At 41.1% G+C, this 25,942-nt stretch overlaps 1 protein-coding gene across 2 annotated transcripts; it reads left to right on the plus strand.

Moving 5' to 3' along the window:
- The first annotated feature begins 975 nt into the window (after window positions 1–975).
- DNAJB14 (DnaJ heat shock protein family (Hsp40) member B14) lies at window positions 976–25,268 on the plus strand. 2 transcript variants are annotated; one of them, XM_048508954.1, is made up of 8 exons: window positions 976–1,408; window positions 9,780–9,954; window positions 12,123–12,268; window positions 13,317–13,499; window positions 14,310–14,404; window positions 15,743–15,852; window positions 18,881–19,053; window positions 19,924–25,268. In XM_048508954.1, the coding sequence occupies exons 1-8, from the start codon at window positions 1,276–1,278 to the stop codon at window positions 20,046–20,048; spliced, it is 1,140 nt and encodes a 379-aa protein (XP_048364911.1). In that variant the 5' UTR covers window positions 976–1,275; the 3' UTR covers window positions 20,049–25,268. The 2 variants fall into 2 exon arrangements, with proteins under 2 accessions (XP_048364911.1, XP_048364912.1); XM_048508955.1 differs by having other exon boundaries at window positions 976–1,137.
- Window positions 25,269–25,942: the final 674 nt, after the last annotated feature.

Below are 25,942 nucleotides of genomic sequence, written 5' to 3' on the forward strand. Positions count from 1 at the left end.
TTTAAACTTTCAGTAAAGATGCTGTTGATGTCTCCCAGTTGACCTTGAGAATGACCAAAAAAACCTTCAAGCTTAAAGAAAGTTTGACTGTAAAAAGTCAACGGTCGCTCGTGTCTTTTTTCTGTAGCTAGGTTTTTAATTGCCAAAGTAATGTAGTTCAATTTTTTTCCCCTGTCCACTTTGGGGGATATGGCCTGGTTTCTGCCAAGGCACATGTAGAACATAGAGTAAAACTACCAGAAGAAAAAGAAGAATGAGAGAATGTGTGTAGACCTAGAACAACTGGCATTGCTTTCATTCTGGTCTTGAAAACCTGGTAGGACTATTAAATATGAAATCATGCCCTACAAATTGAACACTTGTGTTGTCTTCTAAAGTTAGAACTAGAAGTGGTCTTGCTGCCTGCTGAACTAGAGGCCTCTATATAATACCCAAATTGACATCTCCCAAAAATATGAAGAGAAAAATGTACTCTTATTAAAAAGTATTCCACTGAGCAACAACCATACCATAGACTAGTGCATAGAAAAAGAAAATCTTGCAGTGGAGAACTCCACCCTGCAGCATTTAATAGATTTCTTCCAAAGTGTTCATCTTAAACACACGTGTGTTAATCTAAAGCACCTAACTCCCCTGCATTTATTTGTGCAAGGGGTGCATAAAAGTCGGGGAAATCCCAAGTGGTCACAGGGTCTGCAGAATAAATCGGGACAGGCAATTTCCATTAAACTGACGGGTGAAAGAACAGATACCTTTGCCATGTGTAGAGTGCACCGTTTGTAATAGTGTGGGATTAACTTTCTGCAAAGCGCCTGCATTGCCTCTTCTGACGCCACCAAAGGGCATTTCCAAGCGATGGCGAAACCTGTTCCCATTGTGGACCTTTCATCATCCACGACTTGTCAGCCGAGCAGTCTTGCGCATGCGTAGGGTTTACTTGCCCGCCGAGCCGCCCCGCGCATGCGTAGAGCCGTCCCGGCCACCGGTTGCAGCCTGTGCCCGGAAGCGAGAGCGGTGGCGGTTCTGCTGGGCCTTGCCGGCCCCGTGTTTCCCGAGGCGGTCGCGGCCACCATGAAGCGAAGGGGCGGCTGGGACGGCCGCTGCCTGGACGGCACGGAGTGAGCCGGAGGCCGAGAGGTGAGCCGCCGCCGCCCATCCGAGTCAGCCCTTCCCGGTCCCTTCGGAGGCGCCCGCGGGGTTGGCCGCTCCGCTCTGGCCCCGTCAGGCCCCTTTTCCCTGCGTTGCGGCGGGCGGAGGCGGAGGCGGGAGAAGCCCATGGAAGGGAACCGCGACGAGGCGGAGAAATGCATCGGCATCGCCCGGGAGGCCCTGGAGGCCGGCGACAGGGAGCGGGCGCTGCGCTTCCTCCACAAGGCCCAGAAGCTCTACCCGACCGAGACCGCCAAAGGTGAGCAGAGCGGGCGGAGAAGCGCCCTGGTCGCCCTGTGCAGGGGATGGTGCGGGAGGACGGATGGGGACGCCTCCCTCGATGATCAGCCCCCAGGCTCGTAACCGAGCGCGCAGCCCAAGAGAGCCCAGAGCCTCGGGTGACCTTAAAGACACTCACCTCTTCATTGTGAGACTCGGTTGTTTTGCCTGCGCCAGGCCTGACATGGCTCCCACTCCGTGAAATGGTTAAACAGCTTTACTCCTTACCACACTGATCCCTAAAGCAGCCTGCCCACTCTGCTAGGTAGGGCCGACTTCTTATCCCCAAACTGTAGATAGAGGACTGAGGCCCAGAGCGAGTAGCTTGCCTAAAACCGTCTAGTGGGTTTGTGGCTGAAGTGAAATTTGAACCAGTCCAATCCAGGGCAGACTTTTCAAGGTAGGCCCATCTTCTTATCCCCATATTGCACACGGGGGAGGCTGAGGCCCAAAGGGAGCAGCTTGCCAAGCCCATATACTGAGTTTGGGACCGAAGTGAAATTTGAACCACCCCGATCCAGTGCAGACCCACAGCGCAATCCAGTGGAGATCCACTCCCATTAAAATCAATGTGTTTGGGCTGGCGGGTAACACTGTACAGCACTCCACTGGCAGTGGCTATGTAATGATAGTTTCTGACAATAACAATCTACATGTTAGGTTTTTCGGTGAAAATGATACTACAGTGGAACCTCGGTTTTCGTTGGTGATCCGTCCGAAAAGAATCTATGAAAACGGAGGCAAACTTTTCCATAGGAATCAATGTAAATCCAATTAATCCGTTCTAGGCACTCCAAAACACATTTTTGGTGAATAAACATAGTGTTTAATGCTGAAAACAGTAACAAACAATAACACTAGGACCAGCTTCAGAGCCAGTGGACCAAATGTCGCACCAGAAAGCTGTCCAAAGAGGTCTGTTTCTGACACCTCTTTGAGATTTGTCTGAAATGGGGCAAGACATTGTCATTAAACAAGTTGCAGACACGGCCTGCAACAGCTTTGTCCGTGTGATTTTTCTCCACAAACTCCTGCAACCTTACTGCAAATGGATGAAAACCGAGGCAAATCGATGAAAACCGAGACAAATTTTTCACTGAAAAAATCGATGAAAACCAAAGGCCCACTGTACTTAACTTTTAGACAGTTCAGTAGAGTGTTCAAAGCACACACCTTGTCTTGCTGGGGATTATATCAACCCTGTAAGGTATACTGGCACTGTGGTTTCTTTGTGCAAGTTCAGACCTGGGTTGAGTCTTGCTACTTCAGGGCTTAGTCCCTTGGTTATAACAGCTCTCACCGTTCCTTGATAATGAAACGTTATGTTGCTGCTTAATTGTGGTAGTGCTAATTAGTATTCTTGCAAAGTGCTTTATTATTCTGGCAGCCTTTTTCATTCTTGCTGTAGATATGGGCTGGATTTTGAGCAAGTATATTGGGTCAACTATTCTGTATCTTTAGTTTTCTGTTTTAATACCTGAATGCAAAAAGTTTGTAGCTGTTGTGGTAAGATTTAAATTATGATTGTTGAAATTTTCAAACTTGATTTTGGGGCACAGCGATAATGAAGAAACTAGTTTGTCTGGCTCAGAATTTGTTTTTTTGTGAGGGAATAATGTTTTATAATAAATTCATTTAATGATAAATACTTTACATTTTTATCATACTTACATAAGCCAGTATACTACTTGCCATATAGTGAGAGAGCAAGTGAAAAGTAGTAAATTTGACTTTGCAATGAGATTTGAACCAGTGACATCACAAATCATTTTCTTAAGTCCTTACCTTGGACCAAGGAAAGGGTTAAACATTTTGGTAGAGATTACCAACTTCCTCCAGAGTCTGTAATTAGGAGAGTGTGTGGAAAGAATAGTGGTATCCACCAGCTCACAAGGTACCACTCACTATTCCCCACCAGTGGCAGCTCAAATACCTATTAAAATGCTGTTTTTTGGTTGTTCTCTGCCCCCCATTCATAGCATTTAAAGGAGCATTTTGAATACAGCAGGAGAGGGAAGGTTGAAAAGGTGTGTGACCTGTTTCTGTCTGCAGAAATGCTTTGGTGGATCCAGGGCCATAATTCAGCTAAGGAAGGCCTGTGTAAATTATGCATTTTGGTTAAATTTGTATTTATATGCTAAATCATTTTGATTCTGTCTTTATGGGAAAGAACAAGATCCATGCTGAATGCTCTGCTCAACTTGCCATGCATACATTTTCATCCTAGGACTAGAAACTTGCTTCTTTAGTGAAAAGTTAAATCCTCAAGATGCTGATTTCACCAGAAATTACTTCCATAGTATGATTGTGGAAATATATATAGCTCTAGTCTTACAGTTCTTTCCCCAACTTCCATTTTCTGTCTATTTCAGTTCCCTTTCCATTGCTAACTTCCTAATTATTCTAACTTCCTTTTCATTTCTAACTTCCTAACTCTTTTTAGTTTCTGTATAGTCATCCTATCAATTTAATTTCAAGGTGCTTCTTGAAATACTCTCAGAAGATATTTTTGAAGAAAGGGGCGCTTGTAATCCTACTTGTACTGTGGAATCAAAACTTAATGTTGAAATGCACCACTGCATTATATCCGGATATCTTACCTCATTGTATCTCTTTCTGTGTTTGTGTATGCGCGAACATGCTGTGTTTGTGTATGCGCGAACATGCTGTCAAGTCACAGTTGACTTGTGGCAGTCTGCCTCAGCATGGACTGAGAGAGTTCTGAGAGAACTCTGTCCTGGCCCAGCAGGGAGGAGTGGGGAATCTAATCTGGTCCTCCAGGTTAGAGTCCACTCCTCTTAACCACTGAATCATGCTCTGCATTGTAAATCTAGATTAGACCAAAGAGTTACTCAATCTAATTCTCTGCTGCAAAGCAGAACTGCTCATCAACTAGTCTCCCACTCATCAAAATTTGTCAACTAATAAGCTACTGTCTCGCCCGTCTGCAGGTCTCCATCTTGAATGATCCAATGACCAGTTTATCCAAAAGGAATATAATTGTATGGCATATGTTCCCTTCTGAAAGACTGCATTGTAAGCTGACCCAAAGGGCTGATTCTGATCAGTTGCTTTCGTTCTGGTGACGATGCTGTTGGTCGAAACTGCTGTTTACTTTGGTGCATTTTGCATCGCTAGAGCAGTAGACAGTCTTCAGCAGGAAGCGCAACTTTAAATTAAAACCCAAGAGTAATTTTTAAGGTATATTCTTGGTGTTTCTGTTTGATTGTGTAAAATGATGTAGATAACACCACTAGGCTAATAAATCGGTAGGCACTGGGGTAAAAGGCGCTACCTGTTCTATTAGGTTTGCGAAGAGGCCCTCCAAAGTTGCCGGCTGGACCAGTGCTTCTTAATCATTTCCCAACTTCTCCTACTACCTAGCATTATTTTCACATGCCCCCTGCAGCCACAATTTAAAAAAAAACAGGAGGGACTCTAAACAACACAACGTTGTATAGACATGTTTCTGGCATGCATGTGATGCCCAGATCTGAGGCCTACATTCAGTGAGGTGCCTGATGGCCAACAGTCACCTCTTTCATATTAATATTGAGTCCTGACTGCGAAAAAAACACTCTGAAAGTATTGATTATAGAAGAGAACAGTAGGCCTGCAGATATCATATTGCACTGAGTCTGTCTCTACCTTGCTGAAAATGCGACGAGAAATAAGCATTACTAGGTATTGCAGTCACATGATAAACTGAGCTTTCTGCTGGTGAAGTAAAATTGCTAAAAAAATTTGAAGCCGTGGGGGATTTTTTAAAATTGCATTATCATCAAGCTAATTAAAGTGGGTTTAATGTTGCCTACATTATTCACATTTACAGTATAGTCCTAGTCTTGAAGATATGGTATGTAGATATGAGGCAAAAAAGGAGAATGCTGTAGGTCACTTTGGGTTCCCATTGTGGAGAAAAGTGGAATATATAAATGAAGTAAATAAATAAATGTATACGCAGGAATTGCCATTAATGTGGTAGACTGGCTTATATTAACATTTTCATTTTGAATGAATAAAGCCTTGTCTTAAACGTTTCACTCATTCCAGAAGAAAATGTTTCATAGGAATTTTTTTCAGTGCTCTCCGACATTTTCCAGTTTTTCTACTAGAAAAATTGAAACAAAATGAAAAACACAATAGATTTTCCTTTAAAATTTCCAGGTTTTCCCTCTAATGCTTCCCATCTCTTACATTCTTAGAGAATGTTCTGTAAACATTTTACAGGGGTGGATTTTAATGAACAGTGCAGTTCAAAGCAGAGTTCTAGTCTCCTTAGTCCATTGAAGTCTGCTTAATATTGCACTGCAAAGCTCTTAAAATCTGGTCCATCAACTTCACACATTGAGGGCTAAAATTGAACCTTGGTTCTTGAAGGCAGTTTGCGTTGCCAATTTTTAGTATCGGAAACATGACTGTTTCTACTCTTCTAAGCCAGAAATGCTACATCAGTTGGTTGACCACCATTTAGGCAACCTGCTAAAAGAATGGAACCGCCGTTATATTTCATGTGGGTTTTGTGTCACTGATGACTATAAAATGACTGCCACAGGAGGTTGGAACAAACATACAAACACAAGGAAAGGTGATGAATGTAAACACAAAGAAAAGAAGTCCAAAATGGATAACATGCACACAGAGGAAGACGACCAGTGGGAAGAAAGGATTGGTGTAGTCTCCATAGCCGCCACCACCTTACTGCTGATCTGTAGGTCCTGATTATGGGTTCTTGGCTCCTTCTCCAGTGACCTGTGGGGAGGATACAATTTAAAAGTCCCTGCATTTGTATTCAAGCTCCTTTCATAATGGCCCTACCTAGTTTCCTAAAGAATGTGGCAGGCATTTGGGGAAGGGAATGCAAATGCCATAGCACCCATGGGCACCATGTTAGGAAACGCTGGCACAAACCTGTTCTCTCTGTTTCCTTCTGATGTGCCCACTCCACTTTCCAGCAAATCCATTTTGTATTTCATTCTTCACTAAGATTTGAGACACCCCAGATGTTCTCAGTTGTGTTCTTCGGCCTGCAATCACCATGGCTATAACCATATTTAGCCTGTATTGGGGTGAGGAGGTATGAAGCTCTGGTGTGTAGATTCAGTATAATTCATGATAAAAAGACATATCTGTGCCTGTGCACTGTTGTAGTTGACATTTCTGATTCATTGGCACAGTGGAGGAGATTTGTTTTTTTCTGTGCCGCTAAAATGGTGAGTGCACATTGAAAATTATGGTGAGAAGCCAAGTTTGCCATAAATTTATGTTGTAGCTCCTTTGTGTCACCACCTAAATAATGTACAAATGGCAGATTAAATTCCCATGTCCATTGGAGTTGCTTCACATATTCTGGAGTGTACCCCCTTGTTAGGATCCAAACCTTTCACTCTCTCAAATGAGCGCTTTCCCCCAGCAAGGCATGTGGGAGATTTTTTTTAATCCTCAGATACGTGTTATTTTGTTGATGTCCTTATATATTTGTGTCTTCCTCACCTCGCAGAAAGCTGCTCCTTAACACATTGTCCTCCCACCCCAGACCTTTCCTGGGACAAACTGTGGGCTTTCTGTGGAGGGTGTTGTTTCCTTAGATATATGTGCCGTGGAAGTGTCTGATACGGTCGGTGTAGCTTTGCTTCTTTCCCTGTGAATCGTTCAGTCACATGGCCACATACAACAAGGCACTTTCCATTGAAGGGAGGACTGTGGCATCCCCAATAAGAGCTAAGGAAGTATCAGTCCTGGGAGCTTTGAAGATTGATCTTTAAACTTCCCAGGACTAATACTTCCTTAGCTCTTGTTGGGGATGCCACACTCCTCTTTTCAATGGAAAGTGCTCTGTTGTATGTTTTCCTTCCATTGTTGGCCGGGAGCCTGATGGCATCAGGGAAGTGTGGCAGCCTCCCTGGGCATTGGCTGGCTGCTTCCCTATCTGCTGGCAGAGGAACACGATGGATAGGCATGACTAGTGGGTTCTAGTGCCGCTCTGAACCGCAGTGCCATTGCCATACTGTCATCTTCCCTGCTCTGCCACTTGAGCTGTGGAGGCTTATCTGATGAACCAGATTAGCTCATTCACTCCAACACGTGCCATCTGGGTTAGTCAAAGCTCTTTGGAGCTCTCTCAGCCCCACCTATCTCACAGGTTGTTTGTTATGAGTGGGGGGGAAGGGAAAGGAGATTGTGAGCCCCTTTGAGTCTCCTACAGGAGAGAAAGGGGAATATAAATCCAAACTCCTCCTCTTCCTTCTTCAAGCTGAAGTTCTTGTTGCATTTTGTTTCTCTGTTCAGAGAATATAGGGTGAAAACCAGCTGCCCTGGCAGTGCACCGGTGTCAGTGATACGTCAGCATCCAGGGCTTAGGAATGAGCTGTTCTTCTTGTATTCTCTTCACTGGTGATTGGTCTAATTAAAAAAATGTCCAGTCCCGGCACAATAGGTATTATGCACAATAGGTATTAAGTAACAAAGAGAGGACAGAAAGTTGACACAGCTTAATCCATCAGCATAATTCTTTCCTCCTTTTTGTGATGGAAACAGTTTCAACTTGCTGAGCACGGATGTTCTTTTCTTGGGCACAGCTTAATTCTATTTTATGTCTTTATTTCATTTATTTGTAGTCTGTCTTTCTCACTGAGACCATGTCACACAACACAGTATAAGTCAATTGATAGGACTTGATGTCTTAACAAGCAACGCAGTTGGAGCAGGAGTACTGAAATTTGGAAACAAAACAAAAAGTATTATAAATATGTTTAAACAGTACAGAACATGGTATTGCATAAGTAGAAGACAGTGCATGAGAGCAGGATAAATTATATATTAAGTAGCTGCAAAAATTTGCTGGGGATATCACATTTTCCCCTATGGATCAGTTGCATGGAACCGGCTGCCAGATTTGGACCCAGTTGTATGGTGAGGAACCTGCGAGGGGACCCTTTCTCCAAACTATTTCCTCTTTCCCTTCTCCAGGCAGCCCCCATATTTTCAAGCTTTCTCGCTTCCTTCTCTCCGTTCCATCCACCAAACAACCTTCCTCTTCTGCCCACCATCTCCAACTAAGTGTCTTCAACTTTCTTCAGAGCCAAACTAGTACTGGAAAGAACTTTGCTTGCTCCCCCTGCCTTTCACTGGCAGAAACCAAGTCTTGAGAGTTGGCAATACCTGGGGTATATTTTCGCTTCATAGAAACCTCTGTCTTGTCTGTTCGTTGCCCCAGCATCTGGATTTAAGTATCCACATTGAGAATCAGATATTTTGACATCCTTCTGAACCACTCTTTCACAGCATATCTAAGATACAAATATCAGCAGTTGTTTATCATTATCTTGATTATATCCTGGCAATATTATGGAAATGCTCTGATTGGTTTGGTTTAAACAGCAGAAGTGGAACTGAGTTGAAAAGAGTTGTCATGCCTGAAGCAGACCTCATTCCCAGTCTCGGGTACCATTATCCTTCTGAGTACAGATCTCTCCAACCCATCTGAGCAGCACTTTCTACAGGTGCCAACTTACAAATGGACAAGATCTCAACAATTGCCTGTACATGTGCCTTGCATCTTTTTATCACCACCAGAACAGTAAATTTCAGTGTAGGCCAAATGTGCCGTTGTTTGTTTGTTTGTTTGTTATTAAATTTATATACTGCCCCTCCCCCGAAGGGCTCTGGGTGGTGCACAACAGCTAAACAACAAACAATAAAATACACAAAATACAGAATAAATAGAATATTAACTATATAATAATATAGTTAGGAAATGTCTGCGGACTGCAAAATAATAATAATGTTAGGAAATGACTGCAAACTGTGTAAGTACAATTTTCTTGTGTGATGGGACCTGTGCTTTCTTTCCTTGTACCTCCGCTGAAATGATGTACTTTTATGATTAAGACCTTTCACGTGGCTTTTCCACAGCATACATTCTATGAATGTAAAACATAAGTCTAGTGGCACCTGAAAGATTCCAGTATAAGTTTCTGGGTTTGTTTGTTTTTAACCAAACTGAAATAAAATAATTTTCCTATAAGGTGAAATAATTTGTGTTAGTTGTTGCCAGAGGCTTTAATGGCCAGAATCAACTGGCTGTTGTGGGTTTTCAGGACTGTGTGGTTGCAGTCTGGTGGTTTCAGTACCTAACATTTCACCCACATCTGCGGGCAAAACATTAGGAGCTGCAACTACCAGACCATGGCCCCAACAGCCAATTTGTGTTAGTCCTTGCCATTAGATTTTTAGTTTGCTGCAACAGACTATCAACGGCTACCCCTTATGTATGTATGATTATGTATGAACGGCTACCCCTTATGTATGATTATGTATGAATATGTAACTTATGCCCTTTTTCTTTGCAGTGTTGTTGGAAGCAATCATAAAGAATGGGAGTGCAGCTGGGGGCGGCGCTTACTGTCGCAAGCCAGCGAGTGGCAACGATCAGAGTAAACCCAATGGCATGAAGGACAGTAGTGCATCCGCTGCGGGTGAAATTGGGAAGACTTACACCAAAGATCAAGTGGAAGGCGTGCAGAGGTATTGCTTTAAGTAAACTGCTCATTCCTTTGATAGGACCAATGTTGTAGCCTGGGAATCCAGGAAAGCAGATACAAAGAAGCACCCACTCTGACGTGATGCAGTTCAGTGCTTTAAGGATTTAGGTTAGAATGTCAAGTCAGTTCCCTTGAGAAGACATTAGGCCAATCACTGGGACGATACGGCAGCAACCGAAATGTTTGAAACGAGAGCTAGATTTTTGAATGCCGTATTAGAAACTCCTTTGAGCTGAACCCGCTGCTTTTCTTTTGACAATATCTCTTGGGAATAGTAGATCTACCAGACCACAGCCACACAGCCCGGAAAACCCACCACAACTAGTTGAATCCAGCCGTGAAAGCCTTCAACAATACATTAAACTTACATTGTTTTCACATTAATATCTGGATTCAGGTTATCCCATGGTAAATAAGTTATAGTAATGTATAGATTCCAGTAATTTTATAATCTTACATCTTGACCCCCTAAACTAGTCAACCAAATAACAATAATAAAAGGGAGATAGAGATCACTGTAGGGGTTAAAAGAAAAACCCCTCCCCCCTGCCCTCCATCAGATTCCCTCTTTAGACTTCCCCAACCTTATTTGTACTGATATAAACTCTTGTGTGCTAGAGAGAAATAATAAACAAGCACCCTGCTATACACAAGAGATTCTGCTCACCAGCAAGCTATCAGACTACTGCAGTAGAGTGTTGCTCAGTGACAGTTTGTCTCTGTTGGGACCACGGCAAGTTGCAATAATTCTATACTGGTTGCATAAGTACCTAGTGATCACGCAGGAGTTGTGTGAGAGGCAAAGCAGAAGGTTGCTCATTTTGTTGAGCAGAGGGGTCTGGCAGGGGTGGGGTGGGGAGCGTACCAGCAGATGTGAAAACTTTGCTGTGATGCTGGTGGTCCCAGCTGCATCTACAACTTCATCTTGTTAAAGAGAAACACAGAGTCTTCTTTAATTTTGCACAGCTGCTGATGTGAGGGAGAATAAGCCACAGCATCTTCCTGCATTACAGCTGTGCTTGTTCGAAGTCTTAGAGCTGCTGGGCTTGCTTGTTTGCTGCAAAATATTCAGACTCATTCCATGATAGATCCCAAATCTGTGGATCCAAATGAACTAGCTTGACAAATTGACTAGTTCTTCCCCCCAATCAGTAAGTAATTCCATTTTATTTTTCCTTTATGATTTTCATCCAAAAAGCAATTTACTTCCAAAGCCATTTAGCTAAGTCAGGGGTCTTCAAACTATGGCCCTCCAGGTATTCATAGACTACAATTCCCATGAGCCCTACCACTTGGCCATGCTGGCGGGGGCTGATGGGAATTGTAGTCCATGAACATCTGGAGGGCCATAGTTTGAAGACCCCTGACCTAAGTGGTCTGCACCTACTAGTTACTGATCTCTTCCAGTTTCCTTTTTGCAAAGGAAAGCTCTGGTGATTTTTCCACTGTAGCAGGTATCGTATCTTCGACTGGGACACCTCAGTGATCTCTTGTTTTATTAATCAACATTGCGTTTGCCAAAGTATGTGGCTGTGAGATAAGAAATGCTGGCTTAAATTGCAGAACTGTCTATGAATTAAAAGGAAACGGTGGTTTAGAGGAAGATTTGAGAGTCTGGCTTGTGATCAGCCATGATTTTTGATAAGTACAATTGTGCCCTCTGTCCCTGGAGCTTTTCCTTGGAATTCTCAAGTGTCTAAAGCCATCTCTTTCTTAATTGTTACATCATTGACCTGGCATTACCTTGAATCTATTAGTTTTGAAGCACTTTAATTTTAGTGGATGTTAGGAGATAATATATTGATCAACATACACACAGTTAAACGTGTTTTCAATTACCAGTTATTGCAGAAAGTAAGAGTGGTTTCTTCCCTCATCACTGGTATTCAGATCCACTTAGCTCTTTTAAAAAATGGTTAATTTTTTAAGACTGTTATTCTTTTGCATATTAATAATGAAGATTTTGTGAAGAGTTCTGCTGAACTGGAAAGATGTTTGATACAATGGGCAAAATATGCATGAAGAGTAAAATAGTGGTACTAACTCTATTAGGTAGAGTGTAAGATTGAGCCCTTTTTCATATGTTTGAAAATCATAACCAATGAACTTCATTAATGCCATTCACCCAAGTTCCCTTATTCTCCCTTGCAGTATAAAGAAATGTAAAAATTACTATGAAGTCCTTGGAGTGTCCAAAGATGCTTGTGAAGAAGACTTGAAGAAATCTTATCGAAAGCTTGCTCTGAAGTTTCATCCTGATAAAAATCATGCCCCAGGAGCAACAGAAGCTTTTAAAAGTAATATTTTATACTTCTCTTGTAGGGGAGAAAATGTGCGCTGTCCAACTTGTCTTGATTCTCATCACTGTAACAACAAATTGAGTCTAAGATTACTCCTGTGAACACTTTGATATCCAACTGTTAATATGAATCATAAAACAACTTGAAGCCTGAACAAAAGAAACCGCACCTGCAGTTTTTCTTCCCAAAGTCTTACTAGTGTCCTCGTATAGAGGGATTAATGGTTCCCATCCCTATTAAGACTGTATGGTGATCCAGTACCATTCAGAATAGTTCTACATGCACAGGGAAGGTTTGAAATTTTGTTTTGAATAGCAGCATTCCTCCTCCCATGCATATTGTTTCCTGCCTGAGGGGAAATTCTTGAGGGGAATTTCAAAAGTAAATTGAGCTGTGGCAGGTCGGATATCGCAGGCACACTGTGATAGAAAAAATAACTCAAGTATCCTTGAGAGCCAGCGTGGTGTAGTGGTTAAGAGCAGGTGGACTCTAATCTGGAGAACCGGTTTTGATTCTCCACTCCTTCACATGAGCAGCAGACTCTTATCTGGTAAACAAATTTTGTTTCCCTACTCCTACATTCTTGCTCAGTGACCTTAGGCTAGTCACATTTCTTTCAGAATTCTCTCTCAAGGTGTCTGTTGTGGGAAGAGGAAGGGAAAGGAGCTTGTATGCCCCTTTGAGTCTCCTTACAGGAGAGAAAGGGGTATAAATCCAAATGATTTTTCTTCCTTGTGTTGTGATACCTGTTTGCCTTATTACCAAGGTAATAAGTATTTTATATATTCATGTGTGACAAGGAAGGGATAGAAGGTAATAACTGGTTCCTTTCAAGCAAATATAGCATGCAGTCCCACACTACCATTTTTTGATATGATGGCTAATGTCATTTTAGATGTGCGGCTCAGTGCATATTACGTAGCCCCGATGCATGTCTGTGGACTAATGCTACTGTGTATTGCTTGTTTACTTTATATTTGCTACTACCATATACATACCTCAAGTGATTATTTTTCTCTTCTCTCCCCTCCACCCTGCATTTCAGAGATTGGAAACGCATATGCTGTGTTAAGTAATCCAGAAAAACGGAAACAGTATGAACTCACAGGTAGTGAAGAGCCCTGCAGTCATCCCAGCAATGGTAGATTTAATTTCCACAGGGGTTGTGAAGCAGACATTACTCCAGAGGACCTATTCAACATGTTTTTTGGAGGAGCATTTCCAACAGGTATTCATCAGCTGAAGCAACTAACCCTTATCGTTTGTAACAGAATCCCCTTATTCCCTTGTCATCCCACCATTTACTACTTAGTTCCCTTCTTCTGTCCTTAATATGTCCTAATATTTATTGAAGAGCTCATTTTGAAATCCCTACTACATTTGTATTCTAATGCAAAACACATTTGTATTCTAATGCAAAACACATGCCAGCTTCGTTTGTTAATATTGTTGATATACATATAAATATGGTAACAATACCTATTGTTTGCTCCCTTCCAGGTATTTAACAGTGCCAGTAGAACTCTGCTGAGCCATTTAATGATACTGTGTATATATATTGTTCAGAATTAGGTTGTCAGCTAGTCTGGAGAAAATGTCCCTTTACAGCGGTTTAAAGTGTGGAAATGTGCAATTGAATAGTTCACAGCACGGAGGCAAACAACATCCCACTAAGCCTCTATTAAAGAGGCAGGACATTTTTCTCCAGGTCTGTTGGCAGCTATAATTGGAATTGGTTTTCCTATTCCAGACTTGAAGGACAGGTTTGCGAAGCTTGAAAGTTTATCTCCATCCGCAGCCAATAATCTAATAAAAGGTTTTGCCTGAATGATTGGCATATAGCTGACATGTGAATAAGGCCAAGGGTCGATTTTGTTTGTTTTTAAAAGGCAAGATATTATTTGTACCACTCTGTGGGATGTATTGTATATTTGATGGTCTCCACCTGAGCATCAGGGTTCCTCTTCCATATTTTCTACATGTGTATTTTCAATATACCTTTAGAATACTCTTCTCTTCTCCTCCCCGTTTTCTGTAGGTAACGTGCATTCATTTTCTAACGGGCGGTCTGGCTACAGTCATCAGAATCAGCATCGTCATAGCGGACATGAGAGAGAGGAAGAGAGGGGTGATGTATGTTTGTCCTCACCAAAACTTACTTGGGTTTATGTTTTCTGGCAGAGAGTAGTATTCCCTGACATAAAACTAATCAATCAACGGGTCCTGCTGTTGGGTAGCTCCAGTCAAATGACCGTAGCCAGTGATAAAATGCCAGCTTCGTTTGTTAATATTGTTGATATTTCACACTCTTGGCATGTTCCACTTTCAATCAGGGACTGGATTCTGTCATTCCACTCCTCACTACAACTCTCATTTGGCCTGAAAGAACGATCTTGGTAGAGCTGAACTGGTTAAATAGTCATGGCCCTGTTCAAAAAGAACAGCAATATTAGTGTATGGTATAGTGGTTAAGAGTAGGTGGACTCTAATCTGAAGAACTGGGTTTGATTTCCCCACTGCTCCACATGAGCAGCCGACTCTTATCTGGTGAACTGGATTTGTTTTCCCACTCCTACATACCTGCTGGATGACCTTGGGCTAGTCACAGTTCGTTCAGAACTTTCTTAGCTCCATCTCCCTCACAAGGTAAGTGTGGGGAAAGGAAGGGAAAGGAGTTTGTAAGCCAACTTGAGTCTCCTTCCAGGAGAGAAAGGTGGGGTATAAATTCAAACTCTTCTCTTTTTTTCATTGAAGATAAAACACAAAGCAATGAGAGAACCAGAGACTGTATGTATTCCGGTGAGACTGTGGGATTAGGATAGAAGAGGCTTGGGTCCAAATCCCTGCTTTCACATAAAACTGTGGGTGAACATGGACCACACCCACTCAGCCTCACAGGATTCTTGCGAGGATGAAATGTGGAAAGAGTAAAGATGCATGCTGCCTGGAGCTTCTTGCAGGAGGTGTAAGATAGACATGTTATTAGATAGTCAGAATGGGTTTAAACTGTAAGCACTACGAGAGAGCAGAAAATAAATGGAATAAGTTGACTCAAAGAGTTTTCAGAATCTTTCTTTGAAAGCTTCCAAGGAGAAAAGAAGAAGAGTTGGTTTTCATACTCCACTTTTCTCTATCTTAAGGAGACTCAGAGCAGCTTACAGTCACAGTCTCTTTCTCTTCCTACAACAAGCACCTTGTGAGGTAGGTGGGGCTGAGAGAGTTCTGAGAGAACTATGACTGGCCTAAGGTCACCCATCAAGCTTCATGTGGAGGTAGAAACCCAACTTTTCCAGATTAGAGTCTACTGCTTTTAATCGCTATACTACTGTGGCTTTCCAAACAGAGTGGATGGATGTCTATCAGAGATTGCTTAGATTCCAATCTTTCTTGCTTGAGGGCAGCAGGGGATACCTAGATGTTTTCTAACCAAAACTTTATGATTTCATGTCCGGTTAATGTTTCATTCTCCAGGGCGGCTTCTCTATGTTTATTCAGCTGATGCCAATCATTGTGTTGATTCTCGTCTCTTTGTTGAGCCAGCTGATGGTGTCTAACCCTCCATATTCCTTATACCCAAGATCGTAAGTACAGTGGTCTTAGTTACATGTGTTTAATGAACTCTGACATTTTTTGAAAATACCTCTGTAGTTTCTGCATTTTCAGTCTTGTGTATTGTAGAAACTTCATTTTGCTTCCATCAGGCTAGACTTTGAATAATTTCCCCTTATCCACATTTTCGACATGAAAAAATCCAAAAGGAAGACATGCTCTTGTATTGTGTACCTGATCCTAAGTACTGGATTGTTATTCAAGTTTATTCCTGTTGAATTACAACTCTTGACTTCGGTTCTGCCAAGAATTTCTGTTCTCTAATTTCTAACCTTCGGGCATACCTCCATTTCTTTACAAAAGAGTTCTTAATTACTATGACTCGTAACATGCCTATAAGAATGCAGATGCAGGAAGAGATTTTAAAAAACACATTTGATTCTAGTTTATTTTGTGTTTATTTTGGCCTGGTCTACATTTTTCTTTCTATAGAGATAAATGTCTCAAGGCAGTGTACAAAATAAAGAGAAAATAAACATAAAAACAATTAGACAAGTGACCATCACTAACATTAAAATGACAAAATGCCTTTGAAAGTGTGTCGAATGGTTCAATTTAGCAGCATATAAATATAACCAGATAAAAATACGTCGTTTTAATTTAGCAGCGATGAGACCTGAACAATTTAAACAAGGAAGTGAAACTAGCAATACTTTTTCTAATCCCCCAAGGATTACAGAGTCTTATTTAAAAGGTATTCTAAATATAAATTCTGAAAATGGAGATGTGGGGAGAAAACAAAGGTCGAAACAGCACTATTTGTTTGCCTCAAGCTAGTGGTTACTTGTTCTGTGCTGTAGTGACTGCTAGATTATCGATGCATGCTAGGGCAGTGTAGCATGGCTCCTGAACTGTCTTAGATAACTTCAGACTGCAATAGATAACTTCAGACTGCCTTCAAGGCTACCCAGAAGTGATAAATTGGCATTATGGCAGTGATTAGTCAGACAATCTGATCCTAGCTAATACAGCAAATAAAATATTGATTGTCATCTACCTACAACTATCTGATATTGCCAGAAATAGAGCTAGATTAATATTTGTTCTGTGGACCTCCAGGATATTGAAAGTTTAATTAGTAGTAGCTATTCAGACACATCCAATACCTGCTTCATTGAGATAAGGGAAACCAAGTCATATGGCAAGCTAGTTACATGAAAGGCTTTACTGGAAGTCAGTCACAGAAGCCACAAGGAGACAGTTGCTTTTGCAGCTAGTGTGGCAGCATTTTGGAAAATGCATATTATGTTTATTTATTTACAGTATATAGTGGAGTATAAGCCAACTTTTTCAGCACATTTTTAATGCTGAAAAAGCCCCCCTCGGCTTATACTCGAGTTTATACAGTAATTCCAAGATGGCGGCCAGAGCTGGGGCTGCTGTGGGGATCTGGTAAGCATGTTGCTGCTTTTTTTCTAACTCACCAGAGAGCCGTAAAAACAAGCTATAAGGACAGCATGCATAGCATTGCAACTAGGTTGTGTGTGTGTGTGTGTTAAAAGAAACCGAGGCATTTCTCTTCTAAGGGTTATTGGTGCGTTGCATTCTAGATTAATAAAGTTCTTCATACAGTAGTTTACTGCCAAATACTGATGTTGCTGAAGACAAAGTTTAGGTTGGCATGGATATGAATCCCAGAACATTTGGAGGAAAACAGTGGTTCATTTGTGTTCCTAGAGTGCTGGAAAGCTGCTCATCCCTAATGCAAGCTCTGTTAAGCAACTCTATCTCATCTTGCTCCCAAATCTTCTGTTTTTAGTTGCTACCGAGTCAAGCTCGAAGGCTTATACTCTAGTCAATGAGTTTCCCAGGTTTGTGTGGTAATTATGTGCCTCGGCTTATATCCAGGTTGGCTTATACTCGAGTATATACGGTATATATCTCTAACATTTCATAGCCAGAGTTTAGTATAAGAAGCAATGAACTGTGAATATACTTTCCCCTTTCTCCTAGTAAGTAAAGATACTAGCAAACAGCTACTGTACTAAGACTACCTATCGTGGCAAATGTCATGAATGCGCGATAGGGGAGCGGGAGGAAGAAACTGCATTCATCATAACTTCTCAAAAATGTTTTGGGAATGTTTGGATATGCTACTTTCTCTCCTCCCCACCTTTTCCTAGAGCCATTGATAAAGAGAGAAGGATGATATATAATGTGATTTGTTATTCTTTATGGTTACTGGCTTAGCATATCAGAAGACAGCACGAGATACATGGGATAAGGTGACCTAACGTTAAAATAATAAATTTTCTTCCTTAAAGTCCCAACTTCTTTTTTAGTCATGCAGTGTATGATTTGGATTTTACATGTTTTGCATGAGCTGGGAAGAGCCCTAAAAGGATGTAATCAATGATGTATTTTTGTCTTTCTGTAAACTACTACTGAAGATGAAAACTTATTTTTGCTCATTGCTTCTGACCTTCTGAATTGCTACGGTTGTTATTTTGCTGCCGCTAAATAAACCCTATATTTATTCGTACCTCTTACATCTAAAAGTTTTTATTAGCAACGGAACTTTGGGTTCTAATATCCGACACTACTAACATGCTGTATTGGATTTAATGGTGACCGTGGCATTTTCCTGACTCTCGTGGCTGTATGGTTGAAGAAGCGTGCCGTGAGCCTGTTTGCTCAGCTCCACCATCCAGGGACACCCATGGTAGATGCAGCAGCATTGTCCTTAACAAACTTGCCAGAAGCAAGATGTACTAGCTTTGCCGAGGTCACCTTGTTTTTCCCTGCTTTTCCTTTCCAAGTCAGGTTTTCAAAAGGAAACCTTTTGCTGTTTTTGCCAAAAGAAACTGACTCTCCAGGTTTTGTGCTGCTCCCCCTCCCCTTACGTCTTGGTGGTAAAAAAGAGAAATGTTTATTCTTCTTCCTGTGTGGCATAGATAAAGCTCCTAATAAGAACTACATTGCTGCAAGCTTGTTTTTACTGACTGACTGCACCACTGGGATATTCCCAAAGGCTGACAAAGCACCTGTGTCTCTTTGCAGGAGTTCGGGTCAGACCATTCAGATGCAGACAGAAAATCTGGGTGTCGCTTATTATGTCAACAAGGACTTTAAAAGTGAATACAAAGGAGCATCGCTACAAAAAGTGGAAAAGGGTGTGGAAGAGGACTACGTGTCCAATATTCGAAATAACTGTTGGAAAGAGAGGCAACAAAGTAAGTTAAATTGATGAGTGGTGTCGAGAGCTTTTGCAGATATAAGTGAAAAGGTTCTGGATTATTGGGGGGATTTTAATGTAATTTTTAAACTGGTTGTGGTGGGTTTTCCGGGCTGTGTGGCCGTGGTCTGGTAGATCTTGTTCCTAACGTTTTGCCTGCATCTGTGGCTGGCATCTTCAGAGGTGTATCACAGAGGGAAGTCTGTTACACACTGTCACACACACTCTCAACCCTGACCCTGGCTAGTATTTGGATGGGCGACTTCCAAGGAATACCAGGGTGATGCAGAGGCAGGCAAAGGCAAACCACCTCCAAGTGTTTCGTGCCATGAAAACTCTACAGCATTTGCTGGCAGAGGCTGATGGGAATTGTAGTCCATAACATCTGGAGTGCCAAAGGTTCGCCACCACTGCTCTACAGGGTCAGCATAACTCAGCTGTAATTTTGATGGTATTAAAAAGGTTGTTTCAATCCTCCTGCCCTGCCCCTCCCATCCTGTGATTTGAATTATTGAAGTGCACCCTAGAAATGTTATTTATTGTTACAAAAAAAAGAGTGAAAGCCACATGGCATCTCTGGAATGGTGAAGATGTGGGTGCATCTAAATGTGTCTATGTGTGTTATTCTGGGTAGGTGGCCAGGCACCCCGGTAGCACCGTGCTTGATGAAAAGGGACATGGGGTGGCAAAGTTTACACCACGGCAGAATCACAGTTTTGAATTATTTACAACTTACTGTTGTAGGTGGCGGTCCAGTGGGGAAAATCTAGCAGAAGCATTGTAATTAAAGTACTGGCATACCTTGAAAGCTATAGGTTACCAGCGTGAGTTACTGTTAGTCTCTAACACTTTGTTTTTGTTTTTAAAGAAACAGATTTATTATATGCGGCAAAAGTGTACCGGGATGAACGTCTTCGGAGGAAAGCAGAAGCCATTTCCATGGACAACTGCAAAGAGCTGGAACGATTGACCAGTATCTATCGAGGAGGATGAGCAACAATTTTTGCCTGTCCTGCTTGAAGTACCTGCTTCCTCTATGTATAAAAACAAATCTGTACACTGAGAAAATACTATTCAGTCATAAAATCTGAAAAGAGAGGGGGATGTAAAACTCTACTGTGTAGCTGTTTCCAAAAACCGTATGCTGAAATACTGGTATCATTAATAGCCTCTTTACTTAGTCTAAAATGTAGGACATGGTTTGTTTACATCACTGAATTGTCATTTTAAGTTTTACTCCCCAAGCTTCTGTGAACTTTTTCTGCAGGGAAGAAGCCATTCAGATGGGCTGCTACCCTTGTAGAGATGTAGACGTAGCAATTCTCCTTCTGAAATACTTGCCATGTAAATACTTGTGGGGGGAATGGAACCTTTTGTGTACATAAAAATGTTTAAAGAAATCTCAAAGGCATTCAGATGCATTAAACCTTTTAATCTCATGGGTGGAATGAATACTATGACTACATCGTTCCGTATTTAGATGTCATCTGTGTGGAATGGAAAGGAAAAAGTAACAGTTTTATCACTTCCACATAAAAGCTTGAGGGAACTTGGTATTTTTCAAAAAAATGACTTGGCTAGGTAGATTCCTGATAAAGTATGTTTGGATAAAGAAGTCTGGCACCAGAGGATCAGCGTTCCTATTATGGCATTAATATATTATATCAAAGCAGTGAGGAAAATTGACAACTGTACCAGTCCTAACAAATTAAACATTGGCTCTAAATGAATTATGTTGTATACATAATGCATTTAATACTTGGGATATTTCCTAGCATTCTGTTGTTTTGGTACTTCAGAAGAGTACCCAAAGTAATTAAGCAACTGAAGCTGCTGTAGAGTCCTGGATTCATTTAATGTGATTCAGCGTCTCGCACACATCCTTTAAAAATTGAAGGACGAGTGTGAAACTTACAGAATTGTGCTCAGTATATATTTAAAGAATATTTCTGTTTTACTGGCTAAGCAGAGTGTTGGTTATTTTGAGAGAGGAGCAATTGTGTTAACTTTCAATGCTGCTGCCTGTGCAGGTGGATCAGGGAAACCCTCCTGAAGGTTAAGTCTTGTGCCTTTGAATTTTTTTGCTGACTGGTTGGTCAGTGAATTGCAGCTGTGAACTACGGTTGGAATGGTGCAATACTGTCTAGGAGGGACAAGAGTTAAGAGGCTGGAGATCTCCTGTTCCAGGCCAGATGCATGAGAGGTAGATTTTGGAAAGAAGAACATTGGAACAGAAGGGATCTTATTTTAGGGGACCATACATAAAAATGCATATGGGCACTTTTGAGGATCGAAATTTAATAGGGAGTTCTGAGAAATGGTATGCTTGGTTCCTGGGAAGTGTTTGGTTTGACTTCAGTAGATCTGTGATAGATATTTAATATTTAATAATAACATGGGAAAGGGTGCTATCCCATATGCTTTGCAGTATACAATAATATCAGTCTCCCAGGGGGTAAATCATGTCATCCCATTGAATGCCACTTTCAAGTATAATAGGATGCCTCACCTGATCTTTTCAGCAAAGCAACTTACTGTGGTAAAAGGTATGGAATTTGGTTTTACAAATAGTGTAATCCTCTGCAGAGTTACTCCAGTCTAAGGCCATTGAAATCACTGGGCTTGGACTGGTGTAACTGCATAGGATTGCATAGTAAAAGTTTCTGTAGTGACTTTGTGATCCATTATCCTTGATTCAAAAATCCACAGTGCAGAATTTTGATGCCTCTGAAACACAATGCCCTGCAACTGCTTAAAGAGTCTTTCCCTAGCTGACCATAGGAAAACCTTCTCTGTGCTTGAGAATCTGGTTCTCTGGGTATGGCTGTTTCGTGTGCAACTTTTCACTTAATTTTTGTGTAACCTGTACTTAGCGGTTGTGTGATGCATGTGAAAAGGAATCATGAAACTGATAGGCTTGTGAGTCATGCAACTGGCACCAGTTGGAGGAGGCTGTTCTATATCTTTTCAGATCAGATCCAAATCACGTTTCTAGGATAAGCTCCAACTTGAGAGAATCTAGTAATTTCTGTGCTTAAATCCCATGCCAATACAGTCAAAAGAACGGTCAGTTAGCAGTTTTTGAGTATTGTGTGAGGTCCTTCCTAATAGGCTGTTTCCATTATTATTTTAAGCAGTAACTTATTTAAGTACTGTTTACGGTATAAAATCTAATGAATACATAAACCCTGTGAGTATAGGTTATTTTGAAGGTTATCCAATCTGCTGATATTGGAGAATTAACTTTATGTGCATTCTAGTACATTAAAATTACAGGCAGAATCACAGCTTTACATTTTTCCTAAATTTCCTATAGGAGCAAAATAATTTAGACAAATCTTTACAGCAGACAAAACAGATGTGAAGATGAGACAGTTATTGACTTCATATGCTCGTAGTGACATTATGGTTCTGGTATTTAATAATTTTGACTGCATCTGAAATATGCTAAATTGGGTATCTAACATTTGATAAATAATCCTGAATGTTTGCTCTTGGAATTGAATTCCACATTCCCTAATAAGTATGCTTAGGATGGCAGCTTTAAATACATTGTCACTTTCAGCCTCCTCTACGTTACCTTGTTTGCCAGGATTCCGTGGTAGCTGATGTTTCCTTGAATCTGGGACTCTATTCCATTTTCTTCAGTGAAGGAAGCACGTAACATTTACTTTCTGAAGACAAAAGGGCTGCCTTAGATGGAGTTTCCTGAGTGAGCAAAATGCTATTTCAAGAATCATTAAGCAAATGTTGAGAAATCCAGTGGTGATCCACAGTTTAAAAACACTTATATGGACCTTAGTTGTTGTTCCTTGGAGGATGAACCTTCCCACTGATTCTGATGTCCCCCTGCCATGTGTAGCTATACTGAAGTTGTGGGCAGTTCCAGGCATGCTCTCAATTTGCACAGAGCTATGGCAGCAAATAGCAGCCCTAGCAGGCATTGAAAATCCACCCTCGATGGTGGATCATCCCAGCATTCGGAAGGAAGTGCCCTTTTGAATTCTGTGATTTCACCCATATTTAAATGAACATTGTTTAAAAGGTGCTTCTGTGGGTGTCAGAAAATACTCTCAGCTTATTTGTATCTCCTGTGGGCGTCCTCGTTATTGTCAGTTTCTTAGGTTCCTTGGTAGTGAATCCCAGGTTTGGTCTCAGGGAATTTGAGGTAGTTAGGAAATGGCAACCTGGAAGAGAAAACCGATATCTCGAGATAATCTTATGTGATGTTTTCTTTTCTGATTTATACAATATCAGTCTTCTAGAACCTCAACTATGTCACTTCTTGGTTTGAAAAAAAAATTCAATCTGTGTGGACCAAGCCTTATTTATGGAGTGAAACTCATTCTGAGGGAGAAGATATGTTTGCTTCCAAAATCAAGCTGTCCTCCTTGCCTGCATCCCCATCCCACAAACCCAAGCAGTGTCGGCATTCCCTGATAAGCTGGACTATATACAATCTTAGAAGCACCAACGTGGTGTTTGTCAAGGCATCGTTTTTTGGAACTTCCCTGTATATCAGTTGTAAGGGAAGAAGTATGATGGCAAAGTGCTAGGTCATGCTACATTACCCTGGGAGCATTATGGATTATAATTCACTGAGCCATCAGAGGGCATGACCTGGATTCAGAAGCAAAAATGTGCTGCGTTCCTTGGCGTAAGCATTAGTTAAGCTTTTACTTGTCAACAGGCAGAGGAAGAGTGTAATTACTGCAGTTCTTTTATATAGTGTTGGAAGGAAACACGGGCTCTCTGCTTATTATTAGGGTTCCCATGCAAGCCACACTGAAATGAACAAAGATTTTTCCATTAAAATCACTCGTGAATTAAGGTTCTTGTGTTTAAGCTATATGTGGCCCATTTGTTTAACCTATGAATACTTTTTCTTGATTTGCAAGACAGTTAAGTATTTCAACACCACTGGATTGGATACAGGCTTGTGGGTTTTTTAAAAAAATCTTCTTTTCAAGCATATTAAATAGAACCATATACCTTATATTAAGGATTATTTTGAAACTGCAGACTTGGTTTATTTTGTAAAGCTTGTTGATGTGTTTTGTCCTTTGTTTATTCTCACTTTACACCCATCTGTCAGTTTGAGGATTGATCAGTTTGTAAATTGATTGCATGCACGTCTGTATGCATAGATGTATATATTTCTTTTACAGCTCCGTACCTCAAAAGTTGTGGTTGTGTAATATATTACCCCAGTATGTTTGCACAGAATACCATTAACAATGGAGTTTTTCATGTTACATGGAAGGAGCATTTGGGGGTTACATTTCCCCACTCCATTCCCTATTCCATTGTGGCCTAGTACAGTCAAAATGCTCAACTATGGTTAGCATTAACTACTGTCTAGTTAAGATCACAGGCAAGTAAAACCATGATACAACATACCATGCTTAGCTCTGTCCAATTAGGGTGTGTGTCTAAGGCAGATACCAACAACACCTGTAGGTCACCTTGCAAATGGAAAGGAGGGAAACCGCTATGACAGTGGTTTGAGTGGGTAGTTTCATAAACCAATGACCAAGTAAGGTTTTGCATCCTGCTTTGCAGCTAGCCCTTGACCATGGTTTTGTTCAGATGTAATATTCAACCATGGCTGAGGGAATACAGAGAGCCTATGTAGGAAAATTCAGGTTTTTAATAGGGTCAGACCTTTCCAAAAAATCCCACGCACATCCGATTTTGCCAAGAACATTCCTCCACTGTGAAATATGTTTGAAAATGTTTTACAAACCAACTGACACTCCCTAATTGGTTGCTGCCCTTGGTATTTTTTTTTCTGATATGAATCTGTGATTTGACATTGGGGTTTTATAAACAGGTCAAGAGCCTACAATCTTAACTTGGATGTCAGCTCTGTGGACATCAGTCAGAGTTTATTTTTAAATCCAACGTGTCTCAGATGAGCTGCCAGACTTGCATCCCCTTGCCGGCTTTAAAAGTTGGAAGGGGCTTCAGTGTTAGTTTTTGAAGGGCTTGTGGGATGAGAGTTCTGCTGTGTGCAAGTCATGCTGACGAAGCCTATAGTGGAAGCCTTGCAAAGGAAAGTGCAGTGAAACTTAAGGCAGCATCTTAATGAAGATCTTATTTTATTTAACTAAAGATTTAACGGTTAAGTTTAAAAAAGAAATCTTATTTGTAATGTACCTAATGTAATATCAGACTTATATCAAAATAAACTTATTTTCTGTGTGAATTCAAGCTGGTGTCACCTCATTTGAAATGCCAGGGTCTGGAAACAAGGCAGGACTTCATCCTCCTTTTACAAACCGAGAATCCAATGCAGCCTATATTGCACATGGATCACCAAGCTACCCACAGTGCCTTGTAAATTCTGTATTAGGATGCCAACAGTGATTTTTTGAAATACACTATACAAGAAACTGTGGATCTCTGGTATTCTTGTAAATGAAAACAAACTGGCACATATCAGTATGATCATGACTATGCAACATCTGATTAGAAGGCCTTTATGAGCCCTCAAGCACTGCGTTCATCATGGCAGGGCAAGGGTGCTGGTTGTCCCTATGCCAAGGGAGGTGAGGATTGTTTCTGCGTGTACTTAGGCTTTTTTCTGTCAGCCCCAATCTGTGGGAATGGGCTACCAGAAGAAGTACAAGCGGAGTCATCGCTTTCAGAGTTTAGAAAAAACTGCAAGGCTGTTCAGAAGGACCTCAGCATAGTTTGCTATTTTTCTTCTTTGCTGGTCCTGATAATTATGGTTTCTGTTGTGCTATGTATTTACTGATTGTGATGATTTTACTCTCTCTTGGTGTTTACGTAGCATATGCATTGAAACTGTTTTTCAGTGATTCCTGTTGTCAGAAAAAGTGGAATATAAATATTTTAAATAAAAGCACTTTTAAAAGTGCCAT

Source organism: Sphaerodactylus townsendi, linkage group LG10 (genome assembly GCF_021028975.2).
Source record: "Sphaerodactylus townsendi isolate TG3544 linkage group LG10, MPM_Stown_v2.3, whole genome shotgun sequence".
In the NCBI taxonomy this organism is placed as follows: domain Eukaryota; kingdom Metazoa; phylum Chordata; class Lepidosauria; order Squamata; family Sphaerodactylidae; genus Sphaerodactylus; species Sphaerodactylus townsendi.